General features: G+C 42.3%; 2 protein-coding genes across 6 annotated transcripts in view; both read right to left on the bottom strand.

The window, feature by feature from the left end:
* Positions 1–798, bottom strand: part of gtf2ird1 (GTF2I repeat domain containing 1) — a 34,985-nt gene extending 34,187 nt beyond the window's left edge. The window contains exon 1 of one of the 3 annotated variants that reach the window (XM_061056125.1): positions 416–798. The gene's annotated coding sequence lies outside the window, so the exon portion shown is untranslated. The remainder of the gene's footprint in view (positions 1–415) is intronic. The other 2 variants (XM_061056124.1, XM_061056126.1) reach the window with 2 other exon arrangements.
* Positions 799–2,964: 2,166 nt separating this feature from the next.
* clip2 (CAP-GLY domain containing linker protein 2) overlaps positions 2,965–21,955 on the bottom strand; it is a 43,970-nt gene continuing 24,979 nt past the window's right edge. The window contains exons 6-18 of one of the 3 annotated variants that reach the window (XM_061056357.1): positions 19,733–19,930; positions 19,540–19,643; positions 19,255–19,315; positions 17,820–17,870; positions 15,707–16,057; positions 13,695–14,270; positions 13,553–13,610; positions 12,585–12,668; positions 10,663–10,819; positions 7,590–7,749; positions 5,479–5,667; positions 5,296–5,359; positions 2,965–5,199 (exon numbers count right to left, since the gene is read on the bottom strand). In XM_061056357.1, the coding sequence (XP_060912340.1) occupies positions 5,183–5,199; positions 5,296–5,359; positions 5,479–5,667; positions 7,590–7,749; positions 10,663–10,819; positions 12,585–12,668; positions 13,553–13,610; positions 13,695–14,270; positions 15,707–16,057; positions 17,820–17,870; positions 19,255–19,315; positions 19,540–19,643; positions 19,733–19,930 (2,070 nt within the window). In that variant the 3' untranslated portion in view covers positions 2,965–5,182. The remainder of the gene's footprint in view (positions 5,200–5,295; positions 5,360–5,478; positions 5,668–7,589; positions 7,750–10,662; positions 10,820–12,584; positions 12,669–13,552; positions 13,611–13,694; positions 14,271–15,706; positions 16,058–17,819; positions 17,871–19,254; positions 19,316–19,539; positions 19,644–19,732; positions 19,931–21,955) is intronic. The other 2 variants (XM_061056358.1, XM_061056359.1) reach the window with 2 other exon arrangements.

The following is a 21,955-nucleotide window of genomic DNA, read 5'->3' as shown; positions in this document are numbered from 1 at the left end:
GTTAATTTAGCTGAATCCTAATAATAATAAAACACAGACTAAATGTCCACTCGCAAAGGTTACAGGGAGGCTTCCCCTCTCCGCTAACATGACCTTTCTTCACTCGTTAATTAACGTCTGTCTAAACTAATCACCGTTTGATAATTAGCTAACGGGCTCACAATAACATTGGGCAGGCTAGCTCCTGAGCTAGTTAGCTCCTGTGCTAACTAGCGCCAGAGCTAACTAGCTCCCCAGCGTTAGCCTCTCTCTTGCTAACTAGCGTTAGCACTTTTCCTTTCATCTCCCTCCCCCAGCCCAGAAAATGAGGTTATAATCTGTAATTTCTAACAGCACACACACACAAACCGACACTCCGATTTCAACCAAACTGTAATAATGTTGATGAATATAAAAAGAGGCAGCGAAATCTCACCTTAATTAGCGATTAAATAGCCTTGTTGCTGCTGTCAATCCCGGAATAGGTTTTATTATTCCCCCGTTTTAATCCATCAGAATCGCTCACAATTCACATCCACAATGTCGCCGCAGTTTCTGCTAAAACATCATAATCCGGATCATCACACTGTCCACCTCGACGGCACGTTTTGTGGTGTCTTATTTGTGTATTTATTCCAAGTTTATTTCTCTTTTTGTGTCCCCCTTCACAGAGCAGGGTGTCCCTTTCCCCTTTCTTTGTTCTGTAATCCAGTAAAATTGAAACTCATTCGCCTCCTGCTAATCCCAGCCCAACTCAACAACAGCATCTATTGGCTGCGATTTACATACAGGATTAACGGAGGAAAAAAAACAGAGCCTCAGGGATCAACATTTACACAGCCGGGGAAATATTCTGAATGTAATTTATTCTTATATTATTATCAGGACTGAGCCTGTTGTCATCTCTGTCTGCCACTTGGATGCAACTTCACACTTTCTGAGAAATCCCTCAGACTGCAGGAAGCAGTTTGCAGGAAGAGTTACAGATTATTTTTAAAGGTTTATTCAAAGTTGATTTATTGCTGTTGCTTGGATTTTATTGCTATTACAACTTTGCCATCTTGTACGGAAGATGATTAGGGCCAGACATGAGAAATAATTATTGATAGGAGGAAGATTTTTTTTTTTTAAATGTAGAGAAAAAAGTCAAAAGGTCGAGAATAAAGTTGAAATACAACTTCAAGAATAATAATCAATAAAGTCAAAATGTTGCGGAAAAAAAAGTTAAAATACAAATTTGAATTTAAGCAAAAATGTAAAGAAGAAAAAAATCGAAATGTCGGGAATAAAGCTAAAAAAATATTTTGAGAATAAAGTCAAAATGTCAAGAAATGAAGCTGAAATGCTGAGCATAAAGTCCAAATACAATTTTATATAAATAAAGTTGAAATATTGAGAAAAAGTCAAGAAAAAAGTTTACATTTTTTGAAAAAATTTGCAATTTTTAGAATAGTCAAAATGTTGACAGTAAAGTTGAAAATACTTCTCAGAGAATAAAGTCGAAATATTGAAAAAAATGTTGAAAATAAGGTCAAAATATTTCTTTAAGAATAAGTAAAAAAGTAAAAAAAAACTATTTTGAGAATAAAACCGAAATGTCGTGAAATATTGAGAAAAAGTCAAAAAACTATTTTGTGAGTCGATTGTGTTAAAAATGTATTCTTGACATTTAAACGTTTTAGATCAAAGAGCTTGATGAAATATTGTCTTCTCTTTTTTTATTTCTCATACTTGACCCTTATCCTCATCCGTACTTCTTGTCATCTCTTAAAAAAGTAAATTTAGGTTAAAGTTCAAATCCTGAGAAAAGGACATTGTTTAATAAATGTGTAATAACTCATTTATAATAATCATTTGACATGTATACTCCTCTATATCAGTGGTCCCTAAAAGGGGGGTTGGGACCCTTCCGAGGGGGTTAAGAGTTGCTTTCCAAAAAAAACAAATAAAAAAATTAAAATCATTTGAAATTGTATATTTGAACCATTACTGTAAAAAAAAACACACAAAAAATAATTAAATTTTGAATAAAAACCAAACCATCAAGTGACATGAAAACTGTTCAAACACCTAAAATTTAAGTTTGCACATGACGGCAACAGAGCAGGCGTCTGCTGCTCTTTACACATAAACATGAACACACCTGAGTGTCTGGTTATTACGTTTGCTGCGTCCACTCAGTGTTAAAGTCTAAACATTAGAATCACTTGTAATCTTCTTCAAACCATTCTTACAATAATTGACTAAATTATTGAATTCTATTGTTGTTTTATCGGCCCATTATTGTGTGTGCGTTATATATGTTAACCACCTCCCCTCCAGGGTCAGTAGGGGTCTCTGGGACCCTTATTTTGGAGGGTCACAAGCTGAAAGGTTTGGGAACCCCTGTTCTAAAATATGTGACTAAATGAATCTGGAATCTGACCCTTAATTTATCTCTAAAACATCATCAGATATGAAGTCAAACTGTGATTTATAGGAGCCTCTCTGCCTCGCACTTCTTCCTCTGATTCTGTGAATAATTAATCACTTCTTTATCCAAATGTCAGCCGCATAACCGCTCTGCCCCTCTGGCAAAGAAACGGGGGACGTGTGGATCAGACCTGACATTTGCAGATACGTCTGGAGGTTAGAAATGAAAAGATTGTAAATAAACATGTCACGTCTTCATGTTTCATCTGAGCAATCAAAGTGCTTGGAACCATTTTTTGGGGGGGGAATAAATAAATTACTGTCTCCTCTTCTGGGCGTCATCCAGCAAATATTTACCCAAGACGAGGGCAGGATTTACAAGTGTAAGCCCTTACGAGATAGCAGCTCAGGGAATGGAGAAATAATAAGAGAAAATCCCCCCACCAACCTTTTTAGTGTGGTGAAATCTAACACCGCTCTTTAAAAAGCGTTCTGATCTCCTGGTGCCTTTGCCCTCAAAAAAAAACCAAACACACAGAAGGGACACGAGAATGAAATAAAACACCACCAAGCCCTCGCCAACATTGTTAATATTTAATGACTCAATCTCCGAAACCATTGCAGCAATAATCCAAAGGGTACGACCCCCCTCCAGCTGAAAAAAGGCCATGTACAATATCCAATGTGGGGGAAAGAAAAAAAAAAGAAAAAAAAGAAGAAGAAGCAGGCTTTATCTTAGCTCGAGCCCCTGCATGTTCTGCTCAGGAGACCCCATATTTCCCCCGCCGCTCACCGCTCACCTCCCGGGTGCGATGTCTCCTGTAAAGCAAAAGAATCTGCAAACAGGAAGTCCTCGTTTAGACACATGGAGAAAAAAATATTTGGAAGACTTACAGTATAAATGGGAAAATCCAGATGTTGAGCGTAACATCTTACATCCATAGTTTGGCTTTTTTTTTTAGCTCCTGTGACAGCCCTTCAGTAGCTCGACAAAAAGGTCAGAGAGGACGTTATCATACAGCATGAAAATGGGCTCAAAGCGGGGGCTGCGGTTGTTTGTATCTTATGTGAATTAATGAATTAATACTGGTGCATCAAAGTCTGTCATGTTACACTGTAAATAAAAACAGCTGATGGAGTAAAGAGGTGTGTCGGTAGAGGGTCAGACGGTTTAAAGAGAACACAAAAAAAGTCTGGAATGATTCACTATATTCATCCTATAAACATACAGTAACATGACATAGAGCTGATTCAGCAGCCCCTCCCCCCTCCCTCCCAGGGAATAATCTCCAGCAGGGAGTCCACTGATGTGCAAAGGCTGAAGACTGACTGTTTTCTTAAGGAGCTTGGTCTGACAGTCACCTTTTCCAACACCTGAAGAGAGGATTTAGTGGATGAAATGTCAAAGCTTGTGACTCTCTGCTAGTGGAGGATTTTGTGAACAATATGTCGAGCAGTTGTTGGTATATAATTGAGAACTGAATGAGCTCTCAGGCTGGATCGTTGACTACCACATATTTTCCTGGTGCCCTGTGATTGACTGGTGAGCAGTCCAGGGTGTAACCCCGCCTCTCGCCCAATGACAGCTGGGATCAACTCCAGCCCCATGAGACCCCAAACGGGAAAATTGGTATAAATACTGGATGGTCATTTTACCAGGACCTTGAACCCTGGTCTGAGCTAACTGTAAAGGCCCTGACACACCAAGCAGACAGCAACGAACTAGTGGCCAAAAAAGTTGCACTTGAACACACCGCAAAGACTACAGCCGACGGCCAACCACCACGTACGTTCTGCTCATGCAGTGAGAGGAAATACCTCTCCGTGCCAGCAGGGGGCGGTAGTCCGTTGTTATGATACGAGAAGACCATTTTCACACCGCTGTCGGTCACCACTCGTATTATAGGTCGTCTACTAATGGAGAATAATGTCTGATAAAAAGTAGAAAATGGCGCTGGCGTTGTCAGTTCTTGGTCTTTTAGTGGGAAAAAGAAAAGAAGAGGAGGAGGAGACAAATAAGGAGAAACCGCACTAATGGGTGAAAGCATGGAGACTACAGAGACATGCTCAAGGGGAGAACCTGAACCTGTGAGGAGAGCTGGAGAGAAATGAAACCTCCCAACAGCCAATCAGAGAGATTCATCTCACCGACTGCACCGACGACCTCCTTGGTGTGTCAGGGCCTTAAAGGCTTCATCACTAATTCTCTGATCAGGTGTTATTAAAGGTGACCAATGAGACAAACCCCCTGTTAAAAAACTCGTCAGTATCATCCTCAAAGAGTCGCTCAGAGTATCACAGGCCGACACAGCTCATCCATAAAGTATCGTTACAAAAGCTGAGGAGCAAAAAAAAAAAAAAAAGTAATAAATAAAAACAAAGACGAGAAAAGACCCAGTTTCTCCAGCTCGTTGTCCATCGGTCGTGTTTAGTCTTCGGATCCAAATTTCAGAATTGTCTCAAGAGTTCCCGGCAGCTTGGTCTTTCTAACTAGTGTAAAGCATCACAAGTCGCCATTTTGTTTTTCTCTGCAGGAGCTGTACCGATAATAAATCTTCATGTCCATGTCCTTGTTTGTATTTGTATAGTACTTTAAGCGGTCTTCATGATTGGCTAATAGAAAGCGTTCTGCAACAACACATAAATTCACTCAGGATAGAGATGTCGCTGTTTTGGTTTTTTAAGTGTAAACGGGAATTTTTTTCTTCAGGTTGTCCGTTTTGCATCAGAATCAGGAGAAACGTCGTCGTGAGAGTCTCTGCGTGTCCCGGTTTATTCTCGTCTCTTCTGCTCATATCAGTGTTGACCCTGAAAAGCAAAAAAAAAATCAAAGGATCAGTGATTTAGTTCAGGAGAGCTTCAGTGATATCCATGTTTATAGATGATAATTTAAAGAAAGAGTACCAACATCTCGAGTGCCGTCCGCCTCCTGATGATGAATCCCATTGGCTGAATTTGCACCGTGCGCCTAAAAAAAACCACAGACAACGGTTGTGAAAGACGTCCCATCACAGACTAAAAACCCAGCTCACCCCGTTTTCTACCATCTGAGAGAAAGTAAAGTCTTTGCAGTTTTTTTTTTTTTACCGGGCTTTTCTCTGGATGCTTGCGCATGGCCAGCACCAGCTGGTCGACCTGCTGGTTGTGTTCCAGCGCGTTCCTCAGGGCGTCCTCGGTGTTGAGCAGCCGCTGGCGGAGGCGGCTCACCTCCGAGTCCAGGGCGGAGGGGTCGAGCATGGAGTACCGCCGGTGGTCTGGGGAGGACCGTTCACGACCCTGAAACACACACACAAGGCGGGAGGATAACGGCTGTTTAATCATTTCATTTCATTTTTCATTTTTCATTTTTCATTTTTCATTTTTCATTTTATTTTTTTAATTTGCTCCCTACATGTCAAAACACACGACAGAAAAAAAAAAGAAAAAACAATTCACACTTTATCCCATGTACGGAAAGGAGCAGGGAGAAGAATAAATCTTGTTTTGCCGGCCCCCTTACTCAAAAAGCAAACAATAAATGTCTGGATGGTCTGAATGAATATCATGCCAACATAAACCAAATCTGACAATTCAGTCTTCACTTCCTCAGAAATAAGACGGAAAACACAAACAAAACACACTAACTGCCAATTTCATACAGTCTGATAACTTTGTTCTTAAACTGAAATATCTGAACACAACCCTTCAAATCATTAATTAAAGAATTCCACAATTTAATTCCAATTACAGAAATACACTTCTGTTTTAAAGTTGTCCTCGTAAACTGATGCTGAAAATAAAAATTTCTTCTATGCTCTTCATCTTCCGAGCTAAAAACAAACATCTTTTGTAAACTAATCTTGTAAGCAACTCATTTTGTAATCATTCCTTCATGCTTCAGTGTGTGTGAGCAAAACATCTGGAATATAAAAGATGATTATTTGAGCACATTTAACATCAGCAGTTTTTCTCTCAGGGATCATCAGAGTGCACATATTAAGCAGCAGCTGCCTTCACAGCAGTGTGCGCTAAGCTAGCAGCACCAGAACACTCCTGTAGGTCAGTGTGGAGAAGCACAGGTTTTTTAAGAGAGCTATGAGATTGGATGTTTTTAAATCATGGTAGTCATTTTTGAGAACTGCAGGATCCAACATTCTGAGTTTTTAACAAACACTTGAAGTCAGGTTATCTTTGCCTCTGTTGCACTGATTTGGATGGTGAATGTTTTAACTTGTGTCAAGATGTAGGTCACTTTTTGAATGTTCAATAATCATCCTTATCTATATATATATATATATATGCATCATCCCATCAGGTCTGCACCCTCGGTTGACTCTTTTATGTCCCGTCTCAAGACATATTTTTACATTTTAGCATTTGAGTCCTCTGGTCCTGAATAGATAGTTTATTTCAGTTTCCTTTGTTGCTTTCTTTATTTTTATATATATTCTTTCTTTATATATGTATGTATACATATATATTTCTCTCTTTCCTGTGGATGTTGTGATCTCATGTTGTTTCTTTAATGTATTGTACAGCACTTTGGTCAGCTGTTGCTGTTTTTAAATGTGCTTTATAAATAAATGTATAAATAATATATATCACAGGTTTAGGTCAGATGTAAAGTTTGAGAAATTCTCTTTCTTGACCAAAGTTAAATAAGAAGATCTGTCCTGAAACAAGAAGGTTCTTTAGTTTTGTTATAGGGCTAAACAATGTAGTACCACAAGTAGAGATCACATCAGCCGTAATGTCAACGGATACGTATTCCCTTTACTCCCAGAAATAATGATGCTCTCAGTCTTGTACCTTTTGCCCTTTTCTCTGTTTTCCCCAGCATAGGGAAAAACAGATTTATTGCCCAGAGTATTCGGGTAGCTGGTTGCCATGGTTCCAGGATTAAAAAATATAGATAAAAGGATTTCCTCCAAACGTCAATGGAGGAACCAGGGCGTGGAAAAAGCGGGCAGTCACTGCTGAGCTCTGTTAGAACGTCTCCCAAAATCTCAACCAATTCATGGTCATGATCAGATAAAATGTCAAACGCTGGGTTTTGTCTGTGACGACTAAGCTTTTATCGCCTGTTTTCCTGGAGTTATATTTCATTCAGATTTTGTTCAATGTGAAGAACGCAGAAGGAAATAGAGGAAATGTGTTTAAAAAAGGGGGACAGTAGCTGGAAGCAGAGTTAGCTCCATCAGTGTTTTTTTTTTTCTCACCAGGAGCAGCAGTTTGTCACGCAGGGTCTTGATGTCGTCCTGAAGTTTCTGCTCTTTGACCTTCCACTCGGCCTTGTGCACCTCTCGGGTCAGATCTTTCTCCATGTCTCGGGAGTGACGATGTGATTCCAGGAGTAAGACTCTCAGCTCGTTCAGACTCCTGAGGAACAGAGGAAAAACATGAATAAAGCATGTGCATTTCATAAAACTGAAAATAGATAGAACCAATTTCCCACAAGAGCTCCTCCTGACCTGCGGGACGGCATTGACTTGCAGTAATATTAGAGAAGCGATGTGTTTATCTGTCGAGCCGTACATCTGCTCAGACCTCGCTCTGAGGTCGTTATTATTTAAACGCTTACCGATCCAGTTTGTTAGGAGAATGTGAGCCAGCGTGGCCGGTGGGGATTGTGGAGGCGGCCCTCGTCTCTGAACACGTCATACTGGCTGCTGGATGGATGGATGTCCTTTGACTCAGTCAAACTCTCCGTGCTGAGTTAGTGTAAACTCTTATTCTGGCTGTTTGCCTGCATGCAGATTTTGGTGAACCGTACATACATCCAGCAGTCGTTTCCTGTGAACTAGAATCCACAAGTAGCCAAGAGAGGCTAGCTCCTTTAACATCCGGCCTTCATTACACTGGAATTATTTAAAGCATCCTTTAAGAGGGCTCCATTTAAAATGTTTTTTTATATATATGTAAATGATGTAGTCAGATTTATTTGGGTTTTTTTTAAAGGCTTTATATGTGATTTTTTGATCCAGCAGATGTCGCCCTTGAGCACCAGCATGAAACCAAAACAACTCGTGCTGCATTGTTGTGTTAGCATGCTAATGCTAGTGATCTTTATTATGCTCGTATCTTCACACTGCATGTAAATTTACCTGAAATGAGCGTGATCTAGAAACACAGTTAAGCAGTGAGTACAGTATGTTATTCTTCTTTTCTCTAGTCCCTCAATTAAACAACTTTTATACGTGAGGGGAGGAGTCAGCCGGCCGTCCCGGCGATGTAAACAAAGTGAAGATAGGACTCTGAAAACTCTGAAAACATCACAGACAGTGGGACTCGGGTGTTACACCCATTGTAGACAGTCATGACTCAGAGAGTTATTTTCAGAGGATATACTTGATTTCTACATTTAAGTGTGAAAAATCACACATAAAGACTTTAAGGTTTATTTTGTGGATTTTATGCCTTTACTTTAGAGACAGGACAGTGGGTAGAGTCAGAAACCGGGTAGAGAGAGAGAGAGAGAGAGAGAGAATAAAGGAGCCACAGGTTGGATTTGAACCTGGGCCGCCCGCTTGGAGGACCACAGCTTCCATACATGGGGGGGTGCGCACTAACCACTGCACCACCAGCGCCCCAGCAGTGAGATATTTTGACTTGAAATGAAACAGATTGACTTTCCAAGATTTGAGTTTTGTACAGTGCGGGAGCATCAGAAGCCCACGGTCTGCGTCATGGTCGGTATCTGAGACTCTAAAGACGGATAGAAATGAGCGACAGAGTTTTTGACATTGATCATCTCGAGGCTCGAGGCGATGTTCTGGTTTGTTTCCCTTACAGCCTGAAGACGCAGCAGGAGCATAAAGAGAGAGCTAATGTTATCCTCATCCTAAAGCACTAACGCTCTATACCTTTATTGAACATAACTGCTGTCGAGATGATGCAGAGATAAAAAACATTATATGGCCTGAGGCGCTTATTTTTAAGTGCCTTTTAGCATTTACTACCGTCATAAGCATCAATAATGGACGAGGTGCAGCACGATAGCCAAGAGTGTAATTCAATTAGAGCATTAGTGTGTGAGTTCCTCCAGCGCAGTGTGTGAACGTGTGTGTGAGGGTGGGATCCTCCTGTTGCATGAAGAACTACCTGTGACAACGTCTCTGTTACACCCCGGTGGATAAATAATGGCTGCTTCAGTTAGCAGAGATTTTAAAGGAATTGTTTTTGGAAGTCTGTGTTTTTTTTTTATCTCTTGAGGTGAAAAAAATGTGAACACACAAAATATGAAGCCTGCAGACGGCAACACTTTTCATACAAGACAGGCAGTTCAAAGCATTCAAACATTTTCTCATCTTAAAATGTAAAACAGTGAACTTCTTGTGATGAAAGATACAACAGAAAACTCAAAGTACTTGGTCTTTTTTCAATTCTCTAATTTTTTTAATTTCTCTTACTAACATGTTTTTTTCTGATGTCTGTCTGTGTGTTAATAACTACTTCATGTATTCATTTCATCGTCATAATAAACTTGTGATGCTGTGATTTAGTTTGGAAACCCTCGACAACGAGATCGCACATCTCAACTTTCACATTTGATCAGTATTTAAAATCCAAAATATTTAAAATCTGCTCAGTTCAACTCATCAGACCCCCTCAGTTTATTAAAGTGTATTTAATGATTTTTAATAATCATGAGACTGAACAGATCTTCAGTCCAAATGCTTTTAAATAAACAATCACACAAGAAGAGTGTGAGGGGAATAAACAACAACGAGGGTTTGAAGTTAAACATCGAGGCATCTCCTCGCTGAGCTCGTCTTATTCCACAGAAGAATATATTTATTTATGATCTTAATTGCTCTCTGTTTAACTTTTTTATTACGTGTTCATACTCACCATAAAGCCAGAATGCAGGAAATATTTCCCCAGAGGGACGAGGAACTTTTAGATTAAAAAGTGAGGAGAGGAGAAAGAAGTCCCCGTGTTCTCGTTAGCTCGGGTGTCGGGACGGTGAAACTGCATTAAAAGTTGCTCACAAGTTTTAAACACTTGTAATGATAAACGAAGAGAGCGTGTTTATTAACTGCACGGCCGGCTGCAGTGGGAAACAAAAGCTCTGATTGTAATGTGACTCCTGGCGCAGCTGATAAGCACTATAGACTTTTTAACCCCGATGAAACATCACCAGATTAAATATCATAATTCAAACAATGAAGCCCGTGGCGTCCGAGTTGGCGTCCATTATCAAATTGATCATGTGATGTATTTTCATGCATCGTTTGTCACTCCCTGCCGAGGCGAGTTTGTTCAATCGATTAAACCGCTGTCTGCCGTTACCTCTCTTTCTTCAGCAGCTCCTGGCTGATGTGGACCAGCTGCCCAGATGCATCATGGGACTTCTTGGTCATGGACTCCAGCTCTGCCTCCACGCGCAGATTCTCCCGGGCCAGCGCCTCAGATTTCTTATCCCCCGAGCGGACTTTGCTCTCCAGCGCTGGAGAGAGAGAAAAGAAAAGGAGGAGGTTTGTGATGTTTCCAAAAGAATCAGCCGGGATGTTGTTGTTTATTTAAAAAGTGTTTACATCGTTTTCAATGAAGGGAAGTGCGGGAACTTATGTTAACTAAATGATGTGATGAAAAATCAGCCATGACCTCCTTTGATGAGACAGCGGGCGATAAATAGATCTCTGATTGTTAAAACACTGACGACACACACGTTTTGATTGTTATGAGGGGATATCCAACACTCAAAATCTGAGATATTTTCCCACCTAATCTGTCAAAACACGAGCAGGAGAGGAGTGGTGTTTGTGTGTACAGAAGAAGAACGTGACGCCATAAACAAAGGGCAAGAATGGCGTTCAACAAAGAGCAGCACCTCTGAGGTCGTACATGGGGGCGGAGCTACACGCTGACTTTAGTTACAAAAACCCCCCCAAAAAAACAACCTTGACATTACTCTCTCAAAATCCACAGGATATTTAAAGATCGTGTGCGTTGTGTTTTACAGATGCTGTCACACGGGGAGTGAGGATTCTTTTGACCAATCAGCAGACCGCAGTGTGTCTAGGTACCGCCTTTAGGGTCGGATCGGTACGCTTGGCACCCCAACAGAAGGGAAGCAAGAAAGTAGGACGGTACGGTTCAGTTCGTTTTTGTACAATTCAAAACTTTTGACAGTTGAAACACAAATAAATGTGAACCGGACTGAACTGAACCGCTCGGTGGAAACGAGGCTCAGGTAACCAAATACGACTAATGCATCCCTTTATAAAGATCTGTGCGTTAAAGGCTTTATATGTAATTTTTTGATCCAGCAGATGTAAATTTACCTGAAATGAGCGTGATCTAGAAACACAGTTAAGCAGTGAGTACAGTATGTTATTCTTCTTTTCTCTAGTCCCTCAATTAAACAACTTTTATACGCGAGGGGAGGAGTCAGCCGGCCGTCCCGGCGATGTAAACAAAGTGAAGATAGGACTCTGAAAACTCTGAAAACATCACAGACAGTGGGACTCGGGTGTTACACCCATTGGAGACAGTCATGACTCACAGAGTTATTTTCAGAGGAGATACTTGATTTCTACATTTAAGTGTGAAAAATCACATATAAAGACTTTAATGTTTGCCATACACCGCACTGTGAAAGTATTTTGCTCTAATGTCCAGCTTAAATATCTACTAAACTTTGCCTGTCGAGGATTCAAACCGAGCTGATGAAGTCGTGTTAAAAAAGGAGCCCCACTCTGGAATGATGAAACTCTTCCTCTGTCTGCTTCATTGTTCATCTCCATTTTTCAACCGATTCATGTTTTCTTCAAAGTGTGTCAGTGTGGTTTTAAGAGCTAACTGAGGACTCTTTCAGGTCCTTTTGATGCAACGGGAGTTTGTAAGAATCAGCTCATCGACAGATTTCACAGCGATGATCAAAGCGCGTTAGACGGAGCGGTGTCCTCGCTGTGACTGACGGAAAAAATTAAGTGAGAGCAGAAGTAGTGAGACATGAAGGGGGGTCGGTCGCACGGCTCAACTAAGAAAATGAAGATTTCCACAGGACCAGAACATGAATGAGATGAAGGACGAGACGTGTGAGCTCCCCTGCAGGCTACACTTTAAAAGTTCTTATTTTTATTGGTTCTGTTGCTGGGTTTGAAAAGATGTGATCTTTCCACAGACACTCAAACATTCTGAGATAAAAAATGTCAGTGTATCAGGTGACAGAGCTGTGAAAAGGTGTCCGAACGCTCCTCGACATTTACCTCCGATCTGGGATTTGAGGCCTTCGACTTGGGACGTGAGAGTGGAGACTTCTTTTTCTCTTTTCAACAACTTCTCCATCGTTTCTGCAGAAAGACAAAAACAACAATCAGAGTTCAAGAAAACCAGGATGAATGCACAAAGAATGCACTTTTTTAACCCTTCTTCCTTTCCATTGTTCTTAAAGGTCACATTTGATGCTAAACACACTTCACCATGTTCCTCTAACTCTAACATGTGTCTCTAGTCCGTCTACAAACCCCCCAATGATGAGAAAAGTCCATCCTCTCCGTCTTCTGCCTGCTCCACTTTTCAGAAAATGTATGCTCAAACAGGCCGTTTGGAGAGTTTCCCTTCATGACATCACAAAGGGCAGTAGCCCCTCCCCCAGGTGGGTGACACTCCCACAGCTAGGTGTTTGTTCTGCCCTCTGAGTCTGCCTTCTCACCGTAAACAATAGGGCATGGAGCGAGAAAGACACCCAAGCCCTTCCAGAGAGGGGGCGTGGTCAGACACAGCTCATTTACATATTTAAAGGTACAGACACAGAAACAGCCTGTTCTGAGCAGGGCTGAAATAGAGGGGTTTATAGACATGATCAAATACAGGATCAGAGTGGATTTAGAACAAGAAACTTCACACACATGTTTTGAGGAGCTCTGACACTTATTTACACTGAAGAAGAAGAAGAGGAGGATACGTCACCTTTAACTGTTTGTATTATGTCAACATCATGCTTTGATTGTTTTTGATTTTATGTAGTGACTTTCAAAGGACCGCAGGATTTTTTTCATGGTGAAGAGAACAAACAAATGTAATGGGGACAGGTCAGGGAGGGTGTTCAAGAGGGTGGGTGGCTCGTACACCAAAGGCTCTGTCTCTATAGGTGCAGAGTCTGGTGTGTGGTGTGGACATGCAAAACAATGTTTGAACCATTTGACAGTCCAAAAAAAAAAAATACTTTTGTTACCTTCGATGTTTTGTTTTAGCTTCATCTTCTCGTCTGATATTTCATTATCTTCGATCACCTGTAAAAAGATAGAGCAGTGACACGAGTTAAATTAAAGTTGTGTGCACATCAGAAACGTCTTGACTTCTCTTCATCCTCTCACATTTGCATCGTTGGACGTGTAGCGGTCGGCCTGGATGGCCTGGAGCTGGTTGGCCGTCACCCTCAGCTTCTCCTCCAGTTTCTGGATCTCCTCCTGGCTCTCGGCCTGAGCTTTCTGCAGAGCCTGGTAGTCCTTCATCTTCTTCTCCGACAGCTCCAGCCTCTCTCTCAGCTCCTCTGTGCTCCTGTCCCGCTCCAGCTGACGCTTCTCCATCTCCGCCAGCCTCTGCTCCGCCTTTTGCAGCTTATCCGCGGCCACGTCCAGCGCCTGTTTGCCGCCTTTGGCCTCCTGCTCGGCCCTCGACGCCTGGTTCCCCTCTGCCAGCTGCTCTTTGGCGTCCTGCAGTCGAGAGCAGAAGTCTTCGCGCTCCTTGGTGAGAATGGCGGCTTCGATCTTGTGCTTGGCCTTGAGGTTCTCCACCTCCAGCTGGTGCTCCATCTTCAGGCTCTCCAGAGCGGTCCTCAGCTCCTGGGCATCCTGCTCCTGACCTTCTGGAGCCGCACGGTCGCTGCTCAGCGTGGCCTTCAGCTCCTCCAGGGAGCGCTGGTGGTCGCTCACCAAAGTGTCAAATTTAGCCTGAACAGGGGAAGAGGGAAGAGTTACTGGACTGCGTCAGCCGATCTCAGATTTGAAGAAGATCCAAGAGGAAGGAAAACAAAAAATCTGGTGATCAATTTCCCAAACTCTGAGAAACAAAAGATCCTGAGAATTTAAGTGGCAGATAACCTGTTGAATACAATTAAAATGCCATCCATCCATCCATTATCTACTACGCTTTTCCACTTCAGGGTCTGGAGCCGATCCCAGCTGTGATTGGGCGAGAGGCGGGGTTACACCCTGGACTGTTCACCAGCCAATCACAGAGCTGACAAACAGAGACAGACAACCAGCCACACTCATATTCGCAACGACAGACAATGCCCTCTGCCTCAAGTTAGGTACTAAGGTCAAAGGTCCCTGAACTCATCTGACTGATGGAGATAGACATACAAGAAACAGTGACGAGGATTTAACATCAGTGATGAAACCCGGAGTTCAGAGCATGTCAGCTTTGTGAGGAGGCATGAATGTATAAAAAGTCTAAAATTATCCCAAATGCTAATTCAGTTAGCCAGTTAATGGCAATTTCCTGTATGTGTTAGCATCAAGCTAACAAACTATATAATATACATCCCGGTCCATTTGTGAGAAATTGTGCCAACCCAAGAGAACAACATGCACCAGTCACAACCGTGTGTTTGTGTGTGTGTGTGTGTGTGTGTGTGTGTGTGTGTGTGTGTGTGTGTGTGTGTGTGTTTGTGGTCAGGTGTGCAGGAGTTGGGCTGCAGCTGCACATCATCTACAATCAACTCTGCTCCAAATACTGGACTTCACCTGCCCCCCCTCTGCCCCCCTTCTGCCCAGATCGTCGACTCTGTTCACCAGACGATCTCGTGCAAAGTCTCTTCTAACTTCTGTATCTTTTCACTTACACCTGTTTTTTCTCTGCCTGCAGCTGAACTCCTGCGTCCACTCTGGATCATCACTCCCTCTCTGGATCTCTGGACTTGGTTCACCTCTCATCCCGTGGATCTCTGGACTCAGGCTCGTCAGCCTTCCTCAGGCTATTTGTCTGACCTGCTCTGCTCCTCTTCCCTGGCACACCGCTCAGACCCTCCCCTCCCCCTGACCTCGAGACTCTCACTTTAATTCATAGCACTTTTTGTGACCTTCTTCATTGTCTGGATTCTGCATCTGGTTTCTCACCTCGCTTAGCCTCCACCTAACACTGAGGTTTTTTTTACACTTGTAGCCGTCAGCTGTTTTTAGAAACACAACGCTCACATTAATTTTCAGCTAATAAAACTCTGAAAGAAATTAATTAGAACATACTGCTCTCTGACTTTCAACCTTTTGCCTCTTCTGCATGCATACTTTTTACGACTCAGAGCTCACTGAAGTGACCCTCCAGCTTCTGCTAAAGTTTTTTAAATAGTTTGTGACGTTTTTAAAAAAAGGAATCATCAGAATACCTTCCAGGTGTCCATCATGTCCATGTTCTCTTTGGTGGCCTGTTGGACTTTCAGCTTCATCTCACTGAGCTCCTGGTTCTTATTCTCCACCACCGCCTTCAGCGCCTCTACCTCCTGCCGGCTCGCTGCCGCCGCCGCCGTCTCATACTTCTCTTTGAGCTCGCTGCTCTCCGACGCCAGCTGGTGGAGGGTCTCCGGCTGGGCGTCCGACCCCGGGGCGAGTTCACCGCCGTTCGTCGAGTTTGCATCGGCTCCTCTCAGTTTGGTCTGCAGGTTCTCGATCTCGGCCCGCCGCAGGCCGAGCTCCTCCTCCAGCTGCACGATACGACTCTGCTCCTCAACCGTGGTTTGCTGAGGAGAAAAAACGAAACAAAAATCCATCAAATCTGCTGGAAGTTTGTTCTCTGATCGCAGAAGGAATATGTCACATTTTGAATTGCAGTAACAGGTGGAAAACACCTGCAACAGAACGAGGTCATTCCAGAGAAAAGGGGGAGCAGAAATCAGGCCTCAGGAAAAAAGGAAAATCAAAGGAAACTCCTGAAAGGTCTTTGCAAAAATGAAAGAAAATCCAAGTGCATTCCAGTAAATATACAGTACCAATGAATCACAAGACATTTGCAAACAGTGACACATTGTCCGACCTGCTTCGCTCCTAAGATAAGAGATTATTTTACACTTTAAACATAAACGTTTTATTTATGGACTTTAAGAGTCCTGAATTACTCATTAGACTCTCGCTGTTACATATCAGAACCCTTTTCAGCACGCCATTGTTTCTGTAAGAGAAAGGTCTGATCTGTTCATTGGACGCAGGAAGAGTTCAACCTTTCAAACACACGCAATCTGCGTTTTAAGTCACTTTGTAAAACTCCTTCCAGGCAGGTGAAGATGTTCAGAAACTCCGTTTAGGGTATTTATGTTTTTTTTTTTTTTAATTTTAGGGAATTTATGTGTAGTTTTGTTTCTCCTGCGATTTCACTTTTGTTTTCATGAGATAAGTGCAATGACAGACGTCACCAAGCTAGCGCTGGTGCTAACGTTGCTAACTACACATGCACAGTTACTCTCCCACCATGTCGACGAGCAGAGACGCCTGATTGGACGACTTTGTAAAATGAAATGGTTGTTGCAGAGGACTGTTTTCGAATGTCACATTGGCGTGCCATAACAGTGTGTTTTACGTTTTCAAGAGGACGAAGATGTCTTTGAGAACTGATTGTGTGTGGACGGGATTATTTTAAATTCCCGCCTACGTGTGGACGAGGCTTAAGAAGTTTTGAGTTCATATTAAGATCCCTACCTCAGCAGTTGTTCTTGCTGCGTAAAAACTGTAAATGTTGGAAACTCAAAATCCAACACTGACAAACATCTGTGCATCATGCTCAACTACAGACAAGTTTAGTTTTTGAAATGTTGAAAATTGGTCCCTAACTTTTCAGCCTCCTGCTCCCTCTTAACTTTGTTTCATCCACTGAATGTCTTCAGGGTTAGGATGCATGCAGGACTGCAGACAAGTCATTTAGGACTATTTACATGTTGTGCCCTGATCCAGCAATTCCAAGCAAAACTAAACTACAGTTTGTTTGTTTTTTTATTTATGAATGATTGAAAGTTCATCTCAAACCATCTAACCAAACCAATCCATCGAGAGTTATTAAATAAAGGAGCCGGAGAATCAATGTGTCACCGTCCAAACATTGGTGCAGAAAAGGATGAAAAGATGAGACGAGAGCACGGCCATTCTCTGATCATCTAGAAGCAGCCAAACACACTCCGTTCACACACACACACACACACACACACACACACACACACACACACACACACACGGCTGGAAACATCCTCACACACACACTCGTACCCAATCAAAACAAAAAGAGAGATTAAGAGAGAGGAACCCGCTGCACGGTGCCCCAGGTGTCATCTCCTCTGAGCAGCATTCAGATTTCAGCAGCACACACACAGAGGAGAGAAAGAGTAAAGAGAGTCTATGCAAGGTTAACGACGTCCTTGACAGCGTCTGAAGTTTTTTTCGATTTGAAGTCAGGAATTGAGATAGCTCGGCGGCGGATCAAAAGGTAGAAAAAAGATCAAGTCCCTTTGTCATCACCTTGGTTCTCTTACCCAACCTCAAGGATGCTGCATCATGAGAGCATCTTCCCTGTTGGCAGAAGCAGACCTTACTGCATGTTGTATATGAATCAAGAGTTTTGTTTTTTGTCTTTTGGTGCCTGACGACTTAAAGACATGACTGAACCCTAAATTAAAGGAGGCCATCTTGTTTTCCACTCTCAATAGAAAGATTTGTCTTGTTACCATAAAATAAGAAAGACCGACTGATTTCACTCAGCAAGTCTATTTGTCTGATTTCTATTCTTATCGTAAACCACACCCACCTGACAAGTCCAGATGAACATCTTATATTCTTTACTCATTTAGTACATCTCATAAAAAGACACTTAAAGGTCACACATGATGCAAACTTTAAGAAAACTAACATGTGTCTCTAGTCCGTCTACAAACCCCCCAATCATGAGAAAAGTCCATCCTCTCCATCTTCTTCCTGCTCCACTTTTCAGAAAATGTGTGCTCAAACAGGCCGTTTGGAGATTTTCCCCTTCATGACATCACAAAGGGCAGTAGCCCCTCCCCCAGGTGGGTGACACTCCCACAGCTAGGTGTTTGTTCTGCCCTCTGAGTCTGCCTTCTCACCGTAAACAATAGGACATGGAGCGAGAAAGCACCGAGACACCCAAGTCCTTCCAGAGAGGGGGCGTGGTCAGACACAGCTCATTTACATATTTAAAGGTACAGAAACAGAAACAGTCTGTTCTGAGCAGGGCTGAAATAGAGGGGTTTATAGACATGATCAAATACAGGATCAGAGTGGATTTAGAACAAGAAACTTCACACACATGTTTTGAGGAGCTCTCAGACTTATTTAAACTGGTTGAAGAGGAGGATAGGTGACCTGACAGATATTTTATTTATTAATATGAATTCAGGTCTGCATCTCTGCTTCTTCTTGAGTCCAAACTTTGAATAAAAACCAGAGAAATGTCTACATGTTTAACTTTCTGGTTTGGACGTAGCACACCGAGGTGAGAGGACTGATATCATATCTCATAGATTTTTCTGCAAACCTTCAAAATTTGGATTCAGGTCACATTACCTCCGCTGAATAAACCATTTATTCACACTTCTTTAAATCTCCGTATTTTTCCCCGACTTTTGCCCCAAAATTCTCCTCCAGCTGAGAGCTTAGTAAAATATGTGTTTTTTTCTGAGGTCAGTGTCTGGGGAAGCTGTCAATCTGTTAAGGAAGGGTTCAAGTCCAGATCATCGTCTCCCTCCTGAAGTGTCTCTAAACTCCTCGTCTCTGATCTGAATATATTTTAAAATCTTTGTGCACTGAAGGAAACACTCTCACATCAAACCTTAACGTCCGGTATATCTTCTGTCTCCCTCGATGATATTTAAAGACACGCTGGTTATAGTAAACAGAAGAAGAAGAGTTGTTATGTGTTTATAATGCAGATAATTACCTCCAGGTCTCCTTTGGTGATGGATTCCTCCTCCACTCTGAACTGGAGATCCTCCACTTTCCTGTAAAGCGGACACAGAGGATCCCTCAAATAAACATGTTTGGATTGTCTGAGTGTGCAAAAAGGTTACTCTCTCACTCTCTTACTCATTCTTTCTAAACTAAACATGTGACACTGTTATCTGGTTGTTTGTCAGAAGCACTCCTCCTGAAATCCTCTAGAATTTTTCAGGAGTGCAAATGCTAAAACGGCTAATGATGCTAATGAAAACAGCTGTGATGTCACCTTTTCTCTTCCTCCAGCTGATTGGCCAGCTCCAGTTTGTCTTTCTGTGTGGAGGCCATCATGGCTTTGACCTGCTGCAGGGTGCTTTCATTCTCCGTCATGTACTGTGGAAAGTTAAAGGAAGGCTGTTAAAGACACATGCAGTACTTCAGAGAACAGATTTTTAAAAAAAAAAGGGTTTCTGTGTTAGCACCTGCACGTGCTGCGCCTTGAAGATGTTCAGCTCCTTCTCCACCTCACTGATGCGGCTCGTCGCTTTGGCCATCTCGGCTCGCTCCAGGTCCCTCTCGGCCAGCAGCTGCTCGATGTGCTGCTGCTTCTCCTTCAGCGCCTCCTGCAGGGCCGTGGTGCCCGAGATCTTACGGGCGTAACGCGACGACGTCTCCGTCAGCTGGAGAGGACAGACGAGGTCAAACACGAGTTACAGACTCACACTCGAACCCCTCAAGATCACAATCTGCCTGAGATTAAAATATTTAAAAGTATTACTGTGGAAAAAAAACATCTTCAAAAACACAGACGGGGAAGAAGTGTTTGTGACCTTGACATGCAGACTGCTTTAAAGTTAGAACACATTAAATATTTGATCATGAAAAGTCAAAGTCTCGGTCTGAGGTGTGTTTCAACTTTCCAAATACGGGAGCTGAAGATCTTCTGAAAACACTGAAATGAATTCAGCCACCTTGAAGATTAGCTACGCCTTTGTATTTTTAATCATTGTTGTATAATTTACAGGCATTTTTTTTTTTTTCTGTGACTGAAGGAGAGATAGAGGATGAAACGTACGGCTTGAGCTGGAATCAAACCTCCAGTCTTCAGTCAGGACTCAACATGTGGTATGTTACAGGAAAAGTTCAGTACACTTTAAGCAACACTTACAGCCTTCAAACGCCCCTTTGTCTAGAGTTTGTCTAGAGTTTGTCTAGAGTTTTGGCGCCCAGAGTTAACGTCTCTAAAGGTCAGGGGGGAGAGTAGGCCGGTACGGTCCGGTACTCTGTACCACTAACAGATTCAGTCACCAGAAAGAGCAGGCAGCAGCTGCCTGCCAGAACCAAAATTCAAAACCAGACACAAACTATCTTGAAGTTTAGTTTCTAATGGTTTTTTCTTCATTTACTTTACTCATTTATTATTTCCTCTCTCTTCTTGCTCCTTGTCCTAGTATGCATGAGTGGAATGAGACTCCTGGGTAGGCTACTGTGAAAACAGGCTATCCCTCCGGAGTGGGAGTAGGATTCCTGACTCGGCGGGTGGGTACGGGGTTAACTGGGATGGGCGGCGGGAGAAGGCAGGAATGGAGTTTACAAAAGATGACCACAGTACAATGTCAACTGTATGTTTTCTTATCATCTGTGCAAACTAATAAAAAGATTTTGGGAAAAAAAACCAGACACGGTCGCACTTCCAGCATTAAACACAGAAAACAAAAATCAAATGTTTAAAAGAAAAGACAGAGATGTAAAGTCCTGTGGATGAAGTCCTGTAAATAAACACGTATGAAAGATGATGCTGAGTGTTTTTTAAGGAGGCCTGAAGCCAAGGAGAGTCTACTAATGTCTACTTTCACCCCGGCTAATGGTGCAATATTTTCTTTGACCACTAGAGGGTGCTCTGTGACAGGATTTCTCCCTGATCTTCGAGACCAGTTCAACACTTTTTTTATTCTCCATGGAGGTTCAGAGATACAACATGAAAACATTTAAAAAATCAGCCAGAATGAATGAATCACATCAGGAACAAAAACTGTGATGGATTACCCATCAATCATTTCAAAAGGCCTTCTTATAAAAGTGTTTATGCAAAGATTTCAAAACAGGTAGTGTCCACCTAATGTCTTCAGGAAGGGGAGTTTAAATCCAAGCTATGACTCTAAACTTTTCTTTAAAATAAATCTGCATCCTGCTCTTAAGGTACAAGGTTCAGGTTTCTTTATTGAGAGTCAGCGTCCCAATAGCTACATACAAGAGCAGACAGGATACATCAAAACAAGCACGGTCGATTACATCAGGTCATAGAGAAGTCCTCACACAGACATCCACTCAACAGTTTAAAACATCCTGAAGTGCATCATCTTGTGCTAGCTTTGTTCAGCATGTGCTCCAGCTGCTGGTACAAAAACGTTCCTGTAGCGTTTTGTTTTCCTCTGAGGAGGAGAAACAAACCAACAGCCTGAACCTGGAACAAGCCGAACCTCCTCGTTTAAAGGATGAGAACAGTCGTGGAGTTAAGAGCTCGGAAAGAGTCTGGATCTGACAGGTCGGATTGAGACTCAGTGATAAGTTTGCTCGCCCGTTTGACGATTTGATTATCGTGTTTGAGTACAGCACGGTACAGATGGCCAGTGTGACCGCCCTAAGAGCGTTTTTGTTTTTAAAAGACAGATTACCAAACCATGAAACGAGAGAAGAAAGACAGG

The sequence above is a fragment of the Labrus mixtus genome, chromosome 14, assembly GCF_963584025.1.
Source record: "Labrus mixtus chromosome 14, fLabMix1.1, whole genome shotgun sequence".
Classification (NCBI taxonomy): domain Eukaryota; kingdom Metazoa; phylum Chordata; class Actinopteri; order Labriformes; family Labridae; genus Labrus; species Labrus mixtus.
Note: the sequence above shows the minus strand (reverse complement) of the source record. Positions and strands in the feature narration are given on the sequence as shown.